Raw genomic sequence first — 18,904 nt, forward strand, 5'->3', positions numbered from 1 at the left:
TAATCCCCAACAGTCCACTAGAGAACATAAAAAACTATGGCTCTCAGACTTTGGAGACACGGAAACATTTTTTTTTCCCCCAAAAAATATTAGTTTTAGTGCAGGCATCCTCAAACTGCGGCCCCCCAGATGTTGTAAAACTATAACTCCCAGCATGCCCAGACAACCTACAGCAATCAGCAGGGCATGGTGGGAATTGTAGTTTTACAACATCTGGAGGGCCGCAGTTTTTAGGATGCCTGCTTAGTGTCTCCAAAGTCTGAGAACCATACATATTGGGCATCGTCGCGTGCGTAAAAGTCGTCGCTATAAAAATAACTTTTGCCCAAACGCCTCGGATGAACGGTGTTAAAAATATAAAATAAAAACGGTGCCAAAACACCAATTTTTGGGCAAAATTTCCATTTGAATCCTTTTTGCCGGTAACAAAGCAAGGGTTAACAGCCAAACAAAACTCAATATTTATGGCCCTGATTCTGTAGTTTGCAGAAACACCCCATATGTGGTCGTAAATGGCTATATAGCCGCATGGCAGGGCATAGAACGAAGGGAACTCCATATGGTTTCTGGAAGGCAGATTTTGATGGACAGTTTTTTTTTTGACACCATGTCCCATTAGAAGCCCCCCCCTGATGTAGCCTAGACTAGAAACTCCAAAAAAGTGACCCCATCTAAGAAACTACACCCCTCAAGGTATTCAAAAGTTACTTTACAAACTATGTTAACCCTTTAGGTGTTCCACAAAACTAAATAGCGAATGTAGAAACAATTTTAGAATTTTTTTTTTGTTACATTGCCTCAAAAAAGAGTAATATAGAGCAACCAAAAATCATATTTACCCCTAAAATAGTCCCAAAACAACAACCACCTTATCCCGTAGTTTCCTAGATGGGGTCACTTTTGTGGAGTTTCTACTCTAGGGGTGCAGCAGGGGGCTTGAAAGGGTACATAGTGTAAATAAACCAGTCCAGCAAAATCTGCCTTCCAAAAACCATATGACGTTCCCCTTCTTCTATGTCCTGCCGTTTGGCCAAACAGTAGTTTACGACCACATATGGGGTGTTTCTGCAAACTACAGAATCGGGGCAACCCATTTTGAGTTTTGTTTGGCAGTTAACCCTTGTTTTACTCCTGGAAAAAATTGATTATATTGGAAAATTTTCCAAAAAATAGAAATTTCAAAATTGTTTCTCCATCTGCCATCAACTCTTGTGGAACACCTAAAGGGTTAACAAAGTTTGTAAACCCAGTTTTGAATACCTTGAGGGGTGTACTTTCTTAGATGGAGTCACTTTTTTGAAATTTCTATTCTAGGGGTGCAACAGGGGGCTTCAAATGGGACATGGTATAAACAAAACCAGTCCTGCAAAATCTGCCTTCCAAAACCCATATGGTGTTCCCCTCCTTCTATGTGCTCCCGTTCGGCCAAACAGTAGTTTACGACCACATATGGGGTGTTTCTGCAAACTATAGAATCGGGGCAACCCATTTTGAGTTTTGTTTGGCAGTTAACCCTTGTTTTACTCCTGGAAAAAATTTATTATATTGGAAAATTTTCCAAAAAATAGAAATTTCAAAAATTGTTTCTCCATCTGCCATCAACTCTTGTGGAACACCTAAAGGGTTAACAAAGTTTGTAAACCCAGTTTTGAATACCTTGAGGGGTGTACTTTCTTAGATGGAGTCACTTTTTTGAAATTTCTATTCTAGGGATGCAACAGGGGGCTTGAAAGGGTACATAGTATAAACAAAACCAGTCCTGCAAAATCTGCCTTCCAAAACCCATATGGTGTTCCCCTCCTTCTATGTGCTCCCGTTCGGCCAAACAGTAGTTTACGACCACATATGGGGTGTTTCTGCAAACTACAGAATCGGGGCAACCCATTTTGAGTTTTGCTTGGCAGTTAACCCTTGTTTTACTCCTGGAAAAAATTTATTATATTGGAAAATTTTCCAAAAAATAGAAATTTCAAAATTGTTTCTCCATCTGCCATCAACTCTTGTGGAACACCTAAAGGGTTAACAAAGTTTGTAAACCCAGTTTTGAATACCTTGAGGGGTGTACTTTCTTAGATGGAGTCACTTTTTTGAAATTTCTATTCTAGGGGTGCAACAGGGGGCTTCAAATGGGACATGGTATAAACAAAACCAGTCCTGCAAAATCTGCCTTCCAAAACCCATATGGTGTTCCCCTCCTTCTATGTGCTCCCGTTCGGCCAAACAGTAGTTTACGACCACATATGGGGTGTTTCTGCAAACTACAGAATCGGGGCAACCCATTTTGAGTTTTGTTTGGCAGTTAACCCTTGTTTTACTCCTGGAAAAAATTGATTATATTGGAAACTTTTCCAAAAAATAGAAATTTCAAAATTGTTTCTCCATCTGCCATTAACTCTTGTGGAAGACCTAAAGGGTTAATAAAGTTTGAAAAAACAGTTTTGAATGCCTTGAGGGGTGTAGTTTCTAGAATGGGGTCATTTTTGGGAGGTTTCTATTATCTAAGCCTCACAATATGACTTCAAACCTGAACTGGTCCATAAAAAGTGGGATTTTGAAGATTTCTGAAATTTTCAAAATTTGCTTCTAAACTTCTAAGCCTTGTAACATCCCCAAAAAATAAAATATCATTCCCAAAATGCTACAAACATGAAGTAGACATATGGGGAATGTAAAGTCATCACAATTTTTGGGGGTATTACTATGTATTACAGAGGTAGAGAAACTGAAACTTTGAAATTTGCTAATTTTTCAAAATTTCCGGTAAAAATTGTATTTTTTATGCAAAAAAATTAACTTTTTTGACCCAATTTTAGCAGTGTCATGAAGTACAATATGTGACGAAAAAACAATCTCAGAATGGCCTGGATAAGTCAAAGCGTTTTAAAGTTATGAGCACTTAAAGTGACACTGGTCAGATTTGCAAAAAATGGCCAAGTCCTTAAGGTGAAATAGGGCTGAGTCCTTAAGGGGTTAAGGGTTAAAAAAAATAAAAACATAACTCACCTCATCCACTTGATCGCACAGCTGGGATCCTCTTCTTTGTTCTTCTTGAAGGACCTGCAAAAGGACCTTCGCTGATGTCATCGCGCTCACCATGTGGTCAGCGCAGGTCCTGCTGAATGAAGATAGAAGAACCATACATCCCTCGTCTCCTTAGCAACCATGCGTGAAAATCGCTCCGCATCTGCACTTGCTTGCGGATGCTTGCGATTTTCACACAACCCCATTCACTTCTATGGGGCCTGCGTTGCGTGAAAAACGCACAATATAGAACATGCTGCGATTTTCACGCAACGCACAAGTGATGCGTAAAAATCACCGCTCATGTGCACAGCCCCATAGAAATGAATGGGTCGGTATTCAGTGCGGGTGCAATGTGTTCACATCACGCATTGCACCCGCGCGGAATACTCACCCGCGTGAAAGGGGCCTAAAATCAACAGAACACCTAACCCAAACTTCAGTGATGAAATCCGGGTTCGGGTCTGGGTACCACATTCAGTTTTTTTATCACGTGTGTGAAAAACGCATTAAAACGCTTTGCACTCGCGCGGAAAAACGCAATCGCAGACAAAACTGACTGAAATTGCGTGCCCATTCGCGCGGGTTTCCAGCAACGTATCTGCCCCTCACCCGCGACGCTCCTGTGAAAGAGGCCTTAAAGGTTAAACATGCCTAATATTATGTAGGTAGTGGAGAGCGCTGAGGAAGTAGAAAGTAAGGGGGTCTGTGCCCTCCTCATCCTCACCCCGATCGTCCTGACTCTGCTGTCAAACACCCGGCTCAGCCTCTGCTGCTCGGCATTCCTCCTCCTCTGCAGCACGGCGGCCTCGTCCAGATCTACCGGCAGGTCCAGCTTGTACATGTCGACTCCACTTGTTCCTCGGTTCTTAGCGGCATCACATTTCCTAGGCAACCAGGACTCGGTTGCTAGGAGACGGGAACATCCGGGCGAGCTCGGGAGATTCGCTCGCGCATGCGCCTTTGGGGGGCTGGAGTTTGGCGGGAGAAGCAGGAACCTTCTAGATAAGAACGCTGTGCGGGTTAGCGTGAGCTCCGTCATGGGCTTCCTCCATCTCCTCGTACTGGAGGACTTTAAGTCATGGCGGGGGCGGCAAGTCATAGGGCCCTTGAAACAGTTCAATTGTGTAATCGGCCCTAATGGTTCAGGTAAATGGCTCCCACCGTCCCTCAGGGCTGATAATGGCGCCCCCTCAGACATTGGACTTGTGATTCCAGTCACAGCAGTGCCACCGTTTTCTAGTGACTTGTCCTAGTCCTGCATTAACAGAAGGGGTCCCGGGCCGAGTACAGTTAGAAAGAGCGTCTCTCGCTCTGGAGGACCCGTCCTGTCCAGCTTTACAGATAAGCCACCCAGCAGACACAACTCATTTACCCGTTCTGGGAGACCCGGCCCGTGGTGGGTGCAATGAATGGCGGTCCGCAGGTCTGTGGTAGACCATGGTGGACCTGACAGGAACTCGCTGCCTCATAAATCACTACTGTGGTCGGAGGAGCCCCGCTTCCCGCCATTGCCACCATTCACACAACCCAATTTTGGGTCCTCATCTGATCCACATTTTTTGCGGTTCAGATTGCGGACCCATTCATTTCAATGGGGCCGCAAAATATGTGGACAACACTCCGTGTTCTGTCCACGTCCGTATATCCATTCCGTGGCCACAAAAATCATAAAACACGTTCTTGTCTTTTTTTGCGGACAAGGATTTGTAACATAGTACGGATGGTTTCTTCCTGTTCATGTCCTGAGGGTACTTTCACATTAGCGGCAGGCTGTTCTGGCGGGTGAACCGCCTGTCGGATCCGTCCTGCCACTAGTTCATTGACTATAATGGGGGTGGAGTTACGCCAGCGCACTGCGAGAGGCAGCCGGATTAAAAGTATGAGATGCAGTACTTTTAGTCCGTCTGACTCCGAAACGCCGCCCCCATTATAGTCAATGCCGGACTCCCCTGCCACTAGTCTGAAACTAGCCTTAGGGTGCTTTCACACTAGCGTTTTACTTTTCCGGCATTGAGTTCCGTCCTAGGGGCTCAATACCTAACGCATTCTGAACGGAGAGCAATCAGTTCAGGATGTCTTCAGTTCAGTCACTATACGGTTTTTGGACGGAGATAATACCGCAGCATGCAGCAGTATTTTCTCCATCCAAAATTCCAGGACTCTGCATTATTTTACATTGAAAGGCATTAATGGCGGATCTGGCCCCAAGTGTTCCAGAAAAACGGATCCAGTTTTGCGGTCTGTGCATGCGCAGACCTTTAAAAATGTGAAAAAGATAAATACCGGATCCGTTTTGCCGGATGGCAACCGGAGAGACGGATCCTGTAGTGCAATGCATTTGTCAGATGGATCCGGATCCCGGACGGAACTGCCTGCCGGAATCCAACAACGCAAGTGTGAAAGTAGCCTTCTTCATATATCACGGACAACACACGTACCCATTCATTTTAATGTGTGTATTCACACATCCGTGTTTTAGCACAGATACGTGCTCTATTTTGTCCATGTTTACCGATCCATCACACCCATTATAGTCTACGGGTCCGTGAAAACCGCAGACCCAACACGGACGTCATCGTTGTTCCACAGACCATTTAGTGGAGATGCTCTGAAAAAGAATTTTCAGCCGTGCAGTGTCTGTGGAACACGCGGACCAAACACGGATACTTCACGGATGACTCACTGGCCATCTTACAATGGATTTCATCGAGGTTGTGTGGCTACATGCACACGACAGTGAAAAACGGCTGTCACACGGCGGTTTCAGAACCTTTGCGGTCTATGGGGCTGTTCACATGACTGTTTTTTTTTTTGTTTTTTTTAAATGGCCAGTGAATAGCGTGAATATTCTTCGTGTCCAGATGGACCCCATTGAAATCAATGGGACTGTTTTTAACGGCCGCTTAGGCAGGAGTGCACTGTCTAACTCCCATTAAAAATGGATACACTAGAACAAATGGCCTTTTTGGGGTTAAAAAAAAAAACCTTCATCCATTTGCTGGCACAGAGTCTTTCGCTCTTTTGATTGACCCGTGCTCAGCGTGATGACGTCACTGCGCTCATGCTGGAAGTGTGCGGTGATGTCATCACGCCGAGCGCAGGTACTTTTCAATCAAGAGAGGAACGACTGCCTCTGTGCGAGCAAGTGGATGAGGTTTTTTTAAATATTTTTTTTTGCAAAAACGAAACATTACAGCTGGGGGTGACTATGGGTGGCATTAATGTAGGGGCCACTATGGGCAACATTATTATTGCAGGGGTCACTAGGGAATTTTATGGGAGACATTATGTGTACTAAGGGCACTGCTGGTGTGATTTAAAAAAAACAAAAGCTGTTTTTAGCGGCCGTTTTTCTAGGTCTGGGAAACTGCTCCGTGTGACTGCTGCGTTTCCTGGACCGAACACTGGGGGACATTTACTAAAACAGATTTTCACTCCAGTCTTATTTGTTCGCTCTGCGCTGCTGTAGTCTACGGCTATTTTATGATGAAGCGTGCGTCCCATCATAATTTAGGCGCATATATAGCAGTCCGTGCCCCTGTCTGAAAAAATCGGTCTACTTTTTTGCCTGGCGAAAAAGTAGCAATTTTGCCAGGGCCGCGCCCGAAATGCCCCCATTCCGACCATCTTTTGTATTTGGCGCAAAATATTGTTGCACTGATGTTAAAATTGTTTAAAAAAATGCCCTTTGTGACTATTTTTACGCCAGACGAACCTAATAAATGACCCCCACTGCTCCTCTGATCCGAACTCGCAACATAATGCTGTCGGTTCCTGCCTGACCGCGGGTCTACTGTACTGACATGCATTATGCGAGTGCAGCAGGGACTGACAGCATCATAAGGCCACATTCACAGCACGGTTAAAAAACAACAAAATGGTTTCTAAAAACGGATACGCTGTCAGTCCATTTTCTTGCCATCTATCCTTTTTTTAATGGCCATTTTGCATCTTATCAACTGTTATTACTGCAATCACTGAAGTGTAACTATAATTGCTCTGTACCATTCGAATGGCTGGGGACAGAGAGGCTGTAATTCCACTACTCGCTTCTGCAATGCCGACGGCCAACCGGTAAGGCCTCAAGCACACCACTCTAGGCGCCTGTATTGCGGCCCACTTGAATCTGGGAGATACGGTGCTGAACGGAGGCATGGATCGGAAGCACTACAAAGTGCTTCCGTGGGTTTTCTGTCCATGCAGACCGAGGGCACACAGTTGGTGCCTGTACATTGCGGACACAATTTGCGGTCTGCAGCACGGGCATGTCCCACACGGTGTGCACGAGGCCTAAATAGTGAAGAGAAAGTGACAATTGCAGGAGCGCTGCAGTCCCGCCAAACAGCTGATCAGCGGTGGCACTGGGAGTTGGACCCTGCCAATGTGATGTTGATGGCCTATCCTGGTAATGGATCAATATGAGGAGAGCAGAAAACTCTTTTAATGGACAGACAAATTGAGCTTATCTTAAAGGGGTTGTCCTAGGATTTAAAGGGAACCTGTCATCAACTTTCGCTGACCTCACAGGGCAGTATAAAATAGTGACAGAAATGCTGATTTTAGCGGTTTGTCACTCATGAGCTAAAAGTAAGTGGTTGCTGAGAACCAGCATCATAATCATTGCAGCCCAGGCCTTAAAAAGAGTCAAATCTACCTGAGAAGAGTCCTGGTTATTCATAATCTCCTGCTCACTCACCCATCTGCTGATGATTGGCAGTTCTCTCCTAGAGAGAAAGGGAACTAGGTAGAAGCCTGTCAGTTATCAGCAGGAGAGCAGGGATTCATGAATAACCAGGACTCTTCTCAGGTGGCTGTGACTCTTTTCCAGGCCCAGTCTTCAATGATTGTGATGTTGGTTCTCGGCAACCACTTACTTTTAACTTTTAAATGACAGACCACTGAAATCTACTCACCTGTCTCTACTTTATTCTGCCGTTCGTATGGGCAGCATAACGTTCTGTCATCATGAAATGCAGTGCAATCTGCAGGTAGCCTGTTCTAGAGCAGGAGTTAAAATATTTGCTATAAGGGGGCATTCACAGGAGTGTGTATTGCGCTCTACAAACCGCGGATCCACAAAACATGGATACTGTTCGTGTGCACTCCGCATCACGGTCATGAATTGACTTCAATTAACTCTTTAAAGAGGACCTTTCATGGGTTTGTAGTAAGTGAGATAAATATCTGTACCTGCGTTGTACCCCCTGCTGTGCTGCCACCCTGCCTGCTTTTTTAAAATAGCGCTCCTGCGCCCCGTAATGTTCCCCCGCTGAAAAAAAAGAAGCCTCCTGGCTGTGACGCTCTGCGCTGCGATTGGACAGCACTACAGCCAGGGAGAAGGAGACTGTGTCTCCTCCCTATTGCTCCGAAGCTCAGTATTAACATACTGAGCGCAAAATTCATGGGGGGCCATTACGGGGCGCAGGAGCGCTATTTTAAAAAACCAAGCAGGGTGGCAGCACAGCAGGGGGTACCACGCAGGTACAGATATTTATCTCACTTACTACAAACCCATGAAAGGTCCTCTTTAAGGAGATGGTGATTTTCCATTTTTTTACTCCCTGATTTCCCAGAGCCATCACTTTTTTATTATCCCATTTACATGAGGGCTTGTTTGTGGGACAGCTTGTACATTCTAATGCAGGAATCAGCAACTTTCGGCACTCCAGCTGTTGTGCAACTACAACTCCCAGCATGCAAACATGCTCGGCTGTTATTCTAACGCCCATAGAAGTGAATGAAGCACTCTGGGAGTTGTAGTTTTTGAACAGCTGGAGTGCTGGAGGTTGCTGATCCCTGTTCTAATGTCTTCATTAAAAGGGGTTGTCTCATCTCGCAATTACTAAGGCGAGATGAGAGATAGTTCCGACCACCTTCAGGCCTTCTCTTTCCTCTTCTCCTTTTAAAGGCTCATGCACATAAACGTATTTTCTTTCCGTGTCCGTTCCGTTTTTTTCCGGACCATACGCGGAACCATTAATTTCAATGGGAAGTTACTCCATGTGCATTCCGTTTTCGTATGTCCGTATTTCCGTTAGATTTCTAAATTTTTCCATCAACCTCCTCATCCTGGTGACGATGTCATCCTGCTGCCACTCCCAATACTGTGCCCGGGGCTCCCCAGTTCCGCAGGTACTATACTGCTGAAATAATAGTGAGCCCAGTAGAAAAAAATGTTCCTATAGTGTCTACAGCAATTATAAATGCCCCCAGTAATAATAATAAAGCCATAGATTGTGCTCCAGGCAATAAAGTTTGTATAGTGTCCCCAAAAATAATGTCCCCTAATATGTCCCTGTAATAGAAATGCCCCTACAGTGCCTTCCTAATAGCAACATCCCCAACATAGTAATTTCCCACCACACTGCCCCCACATAGTTATTTTCCCTACACTGCCCCCACATAGTAATTTTCCCTACACGCCCTGACATAGTAATTCCCCCACCCCACAATTTCCAGTACCCCCCTTCCGGCCAGTAATGTCCCCCAATGCCCCCTTCTGCCCAGTAATGTGCCCCAGTGCCAGAACATGGAAGAGGTACAGATTTTTGCGTGATGCCTCATTAATATCCGTGCCTGTATTGACATGCGGTTCAGACTCTAATCCACTAAATGTCAATTTGTGCTGCAGATTTCCACAGTGGAATGAAATCTCTGGCAGATTCTCAGCATCTATGTACAAAATCCACAGCAAATATACAGTAGTAAAAACTGTACATAAGGGTTAAGAAATGTATGCTATATTTATAGGATATGGGTGCATTCACAGGACCATAAGTGTTTTGTGATTCGCGGATCCGCAAAACACGGATGCTGGCCATGTGCACACTGCATCACGGTGTGGACCCATTGACTTCAGTGGGTGCGTGATCCACATGTTGCGGCGAAGTATGGTAATGTCCTTTCTTTTGCAGTGCGGCTGCACTTACAGGTGAAACTCGAAAAATTTGACTATTGTGCAACAGTTCATTTATTTCAGTAATGCAAATTAAAAGGAATTGCATTAATGTAGCTTAAAATTAGAATTTAGTGAAAAGGTTCAATATTCTAGGCTCAAAGTGTCACACTTAAGTGTCAGCTAATTAATCCATACCCCCTGAGCAAAGGGGACCTGAGATTGTGACTTTGGAGTTTCATAATCTATAAGCCATATTCATCCAAATTATAACAAGTAAAGGCTTGAAATATCTCACTTTGCATGTAATGAGTCTATCTAATATGTTAGTTTCACCTTTTAAGTTGTATTACTGAAATAAATGAACTTTGCACGATATTCAAATTTTTCGAGTTTCACATGTATGCTGAAGCACACAGAACGGCTTCCCTGATAGGACATGTCCTATAATTCGCCACAACATACAGACCCAAAACGCGGTCGTGTGAATGCCCCCTAAACCATAAGGCCTCTTTCACACGGGCGAGATTTCCGCGCGGGTGCAATGCGTGAGGTGAACGCATTGCACCCGCACTGAATTCGGAACCATTCATTTCTATGGGGCTGTGCACATGAGCAGTGATTTTCACGCATCACTTTTGCGTTACGTGAAAATCACAGCATGTTCTATATTGTGTGTTTTTCACGCAACGCAGGCCCCATAGAAGTGAATGGGGCTGCGTGAAAATCGCAAGCATCCGCAAGCAAGTGCAGATGCGGTGCGATTTTCACGCACGGTTGCTAGGAGACGATCGGGATGGGGACCCGATCTTTATTATTTTCCCTTATAACATGGTTATAAGGGAAAATAATAGCATTCTGAATACAGAATGCTTAGTAAAATAGGGCTGGAGGGGTTACATTTTTTTTAACTCACCTTAAGGCCTCATGCACACGACCGTTTTTTTTGCGGTCCGCAAAAACTGGTTCCGTAGTTCTGTGATCCGTGTCTGTTTTTTCTTCCGTGGGTCTTCCTTGATTTTTGGAGGATCCACGGACATGAAGGAAAAAGTCGTTTTGGTGTCCGCCTGGCCGTGCTGAGCCAAACGGATCCATCCTGACTTACAATACAATATGGTGCAATTGCAAACGGATCCGTCCCCCATTGACTTTCAATGTAAAGTCAGAAGTCCCTATTATACCATCGGATCTGAGTTTTCTCCAATCCGATGGTATATTTTAACTTGAAGCGTCCCCATCACCATGGGAACGCCTCTATGTTAAAATTTACCGTCGGATTTGAGTTATATCGTGAAAACTCAGATCCGACAGTATATTCTAACACAGAGGCGTTCCCATAGTGATGGGGACGCTTCAAGTTAGAATATACTAAGAACTGTGTACATGACTGCCCCCTGCTGCCTGGCAGCATCCTATCTCTTACAGGGGGCTGTGATCCGCACAATTAACCCCTCAGGTGCCGCACCTGAGGGGTTAATTGTGCGTATCATAGCCCCATGTAAGAGATCAGGTGCTGCCAGGCAGAAGGGGGCAGACCCCCCTCCCTCTCCTGTATTACATTCACTGGTGGCCAGTGCGGCTCCCCCTCCCTCCCCTGTATTAAATTCATTGGTGGCCAGTGCGGCCCCCCCTCCCTCCCCTGTATTACATTCATTGGTGGCCAGTGCAGCCCCCCTCCCTCCCCTGTATTACATTCATTGGTGGCCAGTGCGGCCTCTACTCTCCCCCCCCCTCTAATTAAAATTTCCCCCCCCCCCATCATTGGTGGCAGCGGAGAGTTCCGATCGGAGTCCCAGTTTAATCGCTGGGGCTCCGATCGGTAACCATGGCAACCAGGACGCTACTGCAGTCCTGGCTGCCATGGTTACTTAGCAATTTTAGAAGCATTATACAGGGTGGGCCATTTATATGGATACACCTTAATAAAATGGGAATGGTTGGTGATATTAACTTCCTGTTTGTGGCACATTAGTATATGTGAGGGGGGAAACTTTTCAAGATGGGTGGTGACCATGACGGCCATTTTGAAGTTGGCAATTTTGAATCCAACTTTTGTTTTTTCAATAGGAAGAGGGTCATTTGACACATCAAACTTATTGGGAATTTCACAAGAAAAACAATGGTGTGCTTGGCTTTAACGTAACTTTATTCTTTCATGAGTTATTTACAAGTTTCTGACCACTTATAAAATGTTTTCAATGTGCTGCCCATGGTGTTGGATTGTCAATGCAACCCTTTTCTCCCACTCTTCACACACTGATAGCAACACCGCAGGAAAAATGCTAGCACAGGCTTCCAGTATCCGTAGTTTCAGGTGCTGCACATCTCGTATCATCTGAAGGCAATCGTCTATGCTGTGAAGATACGAGATGTGCAGCACCTGAAATTACGGATACTGGAAGCCTGTGCTAGCATTTCTCCTGCGGTGTTGCTATCAGTGTGTGAAGAGTGGGAGAAGAGGGTTGCATTGACAATCCAACACAATGGGAAGCACATTGAACACATTTTATAAGTGGTCAGAAACTTGTAAATAACTCATGAAAGAATAAAGTTACGTTAAAACCAAGCACACCATTGTTTTTTTTGTGAAATTCCCAATAAGTTGAATGTGTCACATGACCCTCTTCCTATTGAAAAAACAAAAGTTGGATTCAAAATGTCCGACTTCAAAATGGCCGCCATGGTCACCACCCATCTTGAAAAGTTTCCCCCCTCACATATACTAATGTGCCACAAACAGGAAGTTAATATCACCAACCATTCCCATTTTATTAAGGTGTATCCATATAAATGGCCCACCCTGTACTTACCTTCGCTGTCTGTTGCCGGCCGGGCGCTCCTCCTACTGGTAAGTGAAAGGTCTGTGCGGCGCATTGCTTATAGCACAGACCTTTCACTTTCCAGTAGGAGGAGCGCCCGGCCGGTCACAGACAGCGCAGGTAAGTATAATGCTTCTAAAATTGCTAAGTAACCATGGCAGCCAGGACTGCAGTAGCGTCCTGGTTGCCATGGTTACCGATCGGAGTCCCAGCGATTAAACTGGGACTCCGATCGGAACTCTCCGCTGCCACCAATGATGGGAGAGGGGGGGCCGCACTGGCAACCAATGAATGTAATACAGGGGAGGGAAGGAGGGGGGGCCGCACTGGCCACCAATGATTGTAATACAGGGGAGGGGGGGCCGCACTGGCCACCAATGAATGTAATACAGGGGAGGGAGGGGGGCCGCACTGGCCACCAATGAATGTAATATAGGGGAGGGAGGGGGCTATGAAACGCACAGTTAACCCCTCAGGTGCGGCACCTGAGGGGTTAATTGTGCGGATCACAGCCCCCTGTAAGAGATCGGGTGCTGCCAGGCAGCAGAGGGCAGTCATGTACACAGTTCGTAGTATATTCTAACTTGAAGCGTCCCCATCACTATGGGAACGCCTCTGTGTTAGACTATACTGTCGGATCTGAGTTTTCACGAAGTGAAAACTCAGATCTGAAAAAGCTTTTATGCAGATGGATCTGCGGATCCGTCTGTGTGAAAGTAGCCTACGGATCACGGACGCGGCTGACAATTTTGTGTGCATCCGTGTTTTTTCACGGACCTATTGACTTGAATGGGTCCGTGAACCTTTGTCCGTCTAAAAAATAGGACAGGTCCTATTTTTTGGACGGACAGGAAACACGGACGCGGATGAACAGCGGTGCATCAACCGAGTTTTCAACGGACCCATTGAAAGTCATGGAAAACGGAACAATGGACACGGATGCACACAATGGTCGTGTGCATGAGGCCTAATCCACTTGTTTGCGCAGCCGGCATCTCTTCTGTCTTCTTCTTTGAGGAATAGGACCTTTGATGACTTCACTAAGCTCATCACATGGTCCGTCACACGATCTTTTACTATGGTGATGGATCGTGTGACGGACCATGTAATGAGCGTAGTGACGTCATCAAAGGTCCTATTCCTCAAAGAAGAAGACAAAAGAGATTCCGGCTGCGCGAACAAGTGGATTAAGGTGAGTTAAATTTTATTTTATTTTTTTAACCCCTCCAGCCCTATTGTACTATGCATTCTGTATTCAGAATGCTGTTATTTTCCCTTATAACCATGTTATAAGGGAAAATAATACGATCTACACAACCTTGAACCCAAACCTGAACTTCTGTGAAGAAGTTCGGGTCTGGGTACCACATTCAGTTTTTTATCAAGCGCGTGCAAAACACATTGCACCCGCGAGATAAAAACTGAACAACGGAACGCAATCGCAGTCAAAACTGACTGCAATTGGGTACCTACTCGTGCGGGTTTGCCGCAACGCATCCGGACTTTATCCGGACACGCTCGTGTGAAAGAGGCCTAAGTGTGCCACTTTGGCCAATTTCAACGAATTGCTCCTCTGATGGGAACTCACAGTATCATGATTGGGTCTACTGTACAGTAGTCACATAATGCCCTGTGCAGATTAATAGACCCGCGGTCAGGCAGAAACACACAACATTATAAATCATATGATCCTGTGAGTTCACGTCAGAGGAGCGGTGATTAGTTCTTGAAATACAGCAGTCATAGACTGAATACCATTCACCAGAGTTTCTTGCAATTTAACCCCCAAGTCTGATTGATAGAAGTAAAAGCCCTTTAATCTGAATGATGCAAGGCTTTGTGATAGCGTTCACACATCCTTATGGCAGATGTTCCGGCGGATCTGCACTGGGGGTCATTGAGTGAGGCTGATCTGCGGCTTTTACATGCACATGAATCTGCACAGATAGCATTCAGTGCTGACCGTGTCTGCTGCGTGTGAATACAGTATAAAATACTTTTCTTTCTTGCATTACACAGTGTCAGTGCATTCTGTCACCTGGATAATCCTGAACATGGCCGAGTAATGACTGATTGTGACATTTGATGAGTTAGTCCACATGTGGCAAGCATTCTTTGGCTGCGTATCTGTATGTGTTTGATGCGGATTGTGCTGCAGATCTCATACCTGCTACAGTATGTTGAAATCTGTGGTGAAAATATGCTGGAATATCCACTGAATGCTCTTTTTTCAGATAGAGAATGTCTGCAGTATGTGATGAGGGGAATCTGCCACCATCAAAAAATGGTGCTGTGGACTCATGTATTACTGCAGATAATAGTCCATTGTGGTGACAGATTCCCTTTAAACCTCACCCACCTTGCCTTGTACCATAATTCACTGCAGATATTCCCTCTTTAAATCTTCAGGTAAAACCCGCAGCAAATCCACCAAATGTGAACTTTCTGTACCTTTAAAGAAGTATCATGTAAGGATAAAACTTCTCCTGTGCCAGTTTAATCTCATTAACATAGCTGCATTTCATCTGTTAAGGAAAATCAAATCTGATGGATGCGGTTAGTTTTGTAATTGGAGAACGAACGGCAAACTTGAGAGTGAAGAGCATCCGAGAGCTCATCCATGGAGCAAACATGGGGAGACCGGTGTCCCCCACTGCCAGCGTGCACCTGGTGTATTGTGAGGAGAATGGCGAGGAGAAGACATTCTCTAGGATTATTGTAGGTATGGAGGAGATATATATACAGGAGGTTATACATGTATTGTGGAAGTAAAACATTTCCCTGGAGCTTCTCTGTGGACAAGGCCTGGGAACATTAAATGGGTATGACTATAAAATTAGTGGGGCCCCCCATTCCTTTAAATGAATGGAGCTGCTGGTTGAGCATGCACACTGTCACTCCACTTATATACGGTTAAGTGGGGATAACTGATTTTAACTGGGGGTACTCCAGGTTATAAATTGAGATTTGCGACTGACAGTTCATCTGAATGGGGTTGCTTTTGTAGGATGTACATGGATTTCTGCAACCTTCATTTACATCAGCGAGACAGTTGCAGAAATGTCTGTTAACAAATCTTCTGCATGTGAATATACCCAAGGATAGCACTGACATTGAAATGCAATGCACTATAGGAATAGTGAATTGTATTTTAAAAGCAATCAAAATGTTGTGTGTTATAGTAACCTTGTGGCACTATTAAGTGGTAAAAAAACAACAACACATTTTTCTTTTTAATGGCATTGGGGGACACAGCACCATGGGTATACGCCCAGCTGCCACTAGGAGGCTGTCACCCCGTCCCCCATTACTGCATCCGCAGTGGCATGCCGGCAATCCTACATAAGTGCGAGTTTGCAGAAGGGGTGACCCTGCGGCGCCTGAAGACGCCGGAGGGTAAGTATTCTCCCCTGCGTCCCTGCCCCATGGGGTCCCCCCTTTTCTGGCCAGGGGATGGGATTCCCTATTATTCCGGTTGGTCTTTTGTCCCCCTCGCCCTGCCCCCCCCCTTTTTTTTTACTTCTTGTTCCATCCTCGTGGGGTGCTTTTTTCTCCCCCCTTCTGGGTTCCTTTCTCCTCCGGTCACCCACTCCTCTCCCGGCCTCTCCTTCTAATTTAGTCCCGGCTTTTGGGGCATCCCTGCATTGTGAGTGCACAATTGCGGGGTACTGTATCCGTTAGACTCCCGCAGTTATGCCTTGCTCCTTCACATTAGGAGAACTCTCTGTGGCAGTGCTGGCTGCAATGTCTGTGCGGTATCCCTGAACCAGGCCCTCTCATTAGCCTCTTCATTTTGTGGTGTATTTGGGGGTGTGCTGGATACTGTCTCAGTCACACCTACCTGGGTGCCCCAAGCCCTCTCGTTAGCACCTTCATTAGTGGTGTATTCCGGTGTGTGCAGGGCACTGCTTGTCGCATCTATTTGAATGCACCAAGCCCTCTCATTGCTCCTATACTGGGCATGGTTTTCTTTGTTGCATGATGCATTATCTAACAAGACCTCTTGGCCCCGATATGCACCAGGCAACCACATTTCATCCACCTTGGGCTGGTTGTCAGCTATTATACTAGGTGTGTTCTTTGACAACCCTAGGAGGTACGGCTGTATTCCGCTTGGTTGCGTTACCCCCATTTATTGATGGGGTATTCGCATCGTTGTTGCTATCTTTCTGCTTGGTTTCACAGACGTGTAGGCTCCAATCTTGGAGAAGTACCTGGATCATGACTGGATGCTCTATGTGACAGGGATTTGCCACGATGTGAGCACCAGCTGCTACTGCAGTTCTCGGGTCATCGCTAGACGTCCTCTCTGACATGACCGTGGAAGGACTGGTGAGCACCATACACCTGCCTAGGTGGGGTAAGTTTTTCGCTGCTGGCTCCTGTATCGGACATAGTCCTTTGTTTTTTTCCATGTCCAGGCATCCTCTGTACTCTCTTCTGTTTTCGGAGTAGTTGGCTCCTTTTACTTGGCCTTGCCCCTCTTGTATGCCCCAGTCAATTCTCTTCCCCCTCTTGGGGTTTTTCGCTGTGCTCTGCCAATAGCTGTTTTCTACATGTCAGTGTAGCCTCTCCCGGCTACCGCTGGAAAATCCGGCATCCTTTTCTGCCATATGGGTCTCCGCAATTCCTGACAACAGCCAGGGTACTGTACTTGCCCCTTCAGGAGCAGTGTATACAGTATGTCAGTCACTACATTTAGCATGGTTAGTTAACCATGGCTGATGTGTTTTTTTTCCTCTAAGTTGCTCTTTTGCATTTTCCTTTGATAGCCAACTATTATTCTGCAGATGTGGTCCACTCCTGTGGGCCCCTCTTAGGTTTCTTCTGAGGCTACTTTCACACCGTGTTTTGTGCGGATCTGTCATGGACGGATCCGTTCATATAATACAACCGTCTGCATCCGTTCTGAACGGATCCATTTGTATTATCTTTAACATAGCCAAGACGGATCCATCTTGAACTCCGTTTTCTATTGTGCCAGATTGTGTCAGTGAAAACGGATCCGTCCCCCATTGATTTACACACATTGACATTGTGTGCCAGGATGGATCCATTTGGTTCAGTTTCATCAGACGGACACCAAAACGTTGCAAGCAGCGTTTTGGTGTCCATCTCCAAAGCGGAATGGAGACTGATCGGAGGCAAACTGATGCATTCTGAGCGGATCCTTTTCCATTCAGAATGCATTAGAATGCAAACTGATCTGTTTTGGACCGCTTGTGAGAGCCCTGAACGGATCTCGCAAACGGAAAGCCAAAATGCCAGTGTGAAAGTAGACTGACTTATCTTGCTTGGGGTCCCTGCTCCTATTGTCGCAGGTTCATCTAGCTTTGATAGCCATTTTCCTTTGATAGTCAGCTATTATTCTGCGGATGTTGTCCACTCCTGTGGGCCCCTCTTGGGCTTCTTCGGAGTTATCTTGCTTGGGGTCCCTGCTCCTATGGTCGCGGTTACATCCAACTGGCTGATTCCCTCTTGAGCAGCTGCCCATGGCATCTCTACATGCTGTATATGGGAGCAGCTTCTTTGGGCCCAGTTTGGTTCCTTTCTCTCCTGGGTCCCTATAGGTTTGTTTTCTTCTTAGGTTTCTAGCCTCACTTTCTATTCCTCAGTTTGAGGTCCCAGATCCTGAGAGCTGGCTGCTCTAGAGAGCAATTTACCTTCACATTCACCATTAGGGGGATGGTGCTTTGCCTCTGTATGGGAACGCTTCCTCCTTTGCTTTGTTCAGCGTCTTCTCTTCTCTACTCCAATATCTCTCAGGCGAGTATGTCTCCACTCGTATTTCCAGGGCTTGCTTCCTGAGCCTTCATGTTGTCAGGGTTCTCTCTGGCCTTACATTTTACATTTCCTGTTTTCCTGGGGATTGATTCTCTCCCCCCCCCCACCCTTTTCTTTCTGGAAAGCATGCCCTTACGTGCCCTTGTCCTAGCCATTGCCAAGTTCTCCCTTCTCCCCAAGGGGGTGGCTGCATTCTTGGGTGGGATGGGGTCCCTCCTTCTCATTGGGTGTTTCTCTCCTCTCACCTGTTTCGTGGTAGAAGGAGGCTTGCTCTCTTCCCATGGTGACTGTTGCGATTCCTTCTCTCTGCGTTCTGCCACCTGTGCCTCCCTGTTTCCTCTCTACCCTAGCATCTGCTCCTACGCATTCACATGGCATTTTC

At 45.9% G+C, this 18,904-nt stretch overlaps 2 protein-coding genes across 2 annotated transcripts in view; one reads left to right on the forward strand and one right to left on the reverse strand.

The window, feature by feature from the left end:
• The window catches only part of RIBC2 (RIB43A domain with coiled-coils 2), a 31,522-nt gene extending 27,642 nt beyond the window's left edge, over positions 1–3,880 (reverse strand). Inside the window, exon 1 of the mRNA XM_040415634.1 lies at positions 3,749–3,880. Within this exon, the coding sequence (XP_040271568.1) occupies positions 3,749–3,865 (117 nt within the window). The 5' untranslated portion in view covers positions 3,866–3,880. The remainder of the gene's footprint in view (positions 1–3,748) is intronic.
• Positions 3,881–4,061: 181 nt separating this feature from the next.
• SMC1B (structural maintenance of chromosomes 1B) overlaps positions 4,062–18,904 on the forward strand; it is a 171,911-nt gene continuing 157,068 nt past the window's right edge. The window contains exons 1-2 of the mRNA XM_040439136.1: positions 4,062–4,170; positions 15,272–15,460. Of these exons, the coding sequence (XP_040295070.1) occupies positions 4,062–4,170; positions 15,272–15,460 (298 nt within the window). The remainder of the gene's footprint in view (positions 4,171–15,271; positions 15,461–18,904) is intronic.

The sequence above is a fragment of the Bufo bufo genome, chromosome 1 (genome assembly GCF_905171765.1).
Source record: "Bufo bufo chromosome 1, aBufBuf1.1, whole genome shotgun sequence".
NCBI classification, from domain to species: domain Eukaryota; kingdom Metazoa; phylum Chordata; class Amphibia; order Anura; family Bufonidae; genus Bufo; species Bufo bufo.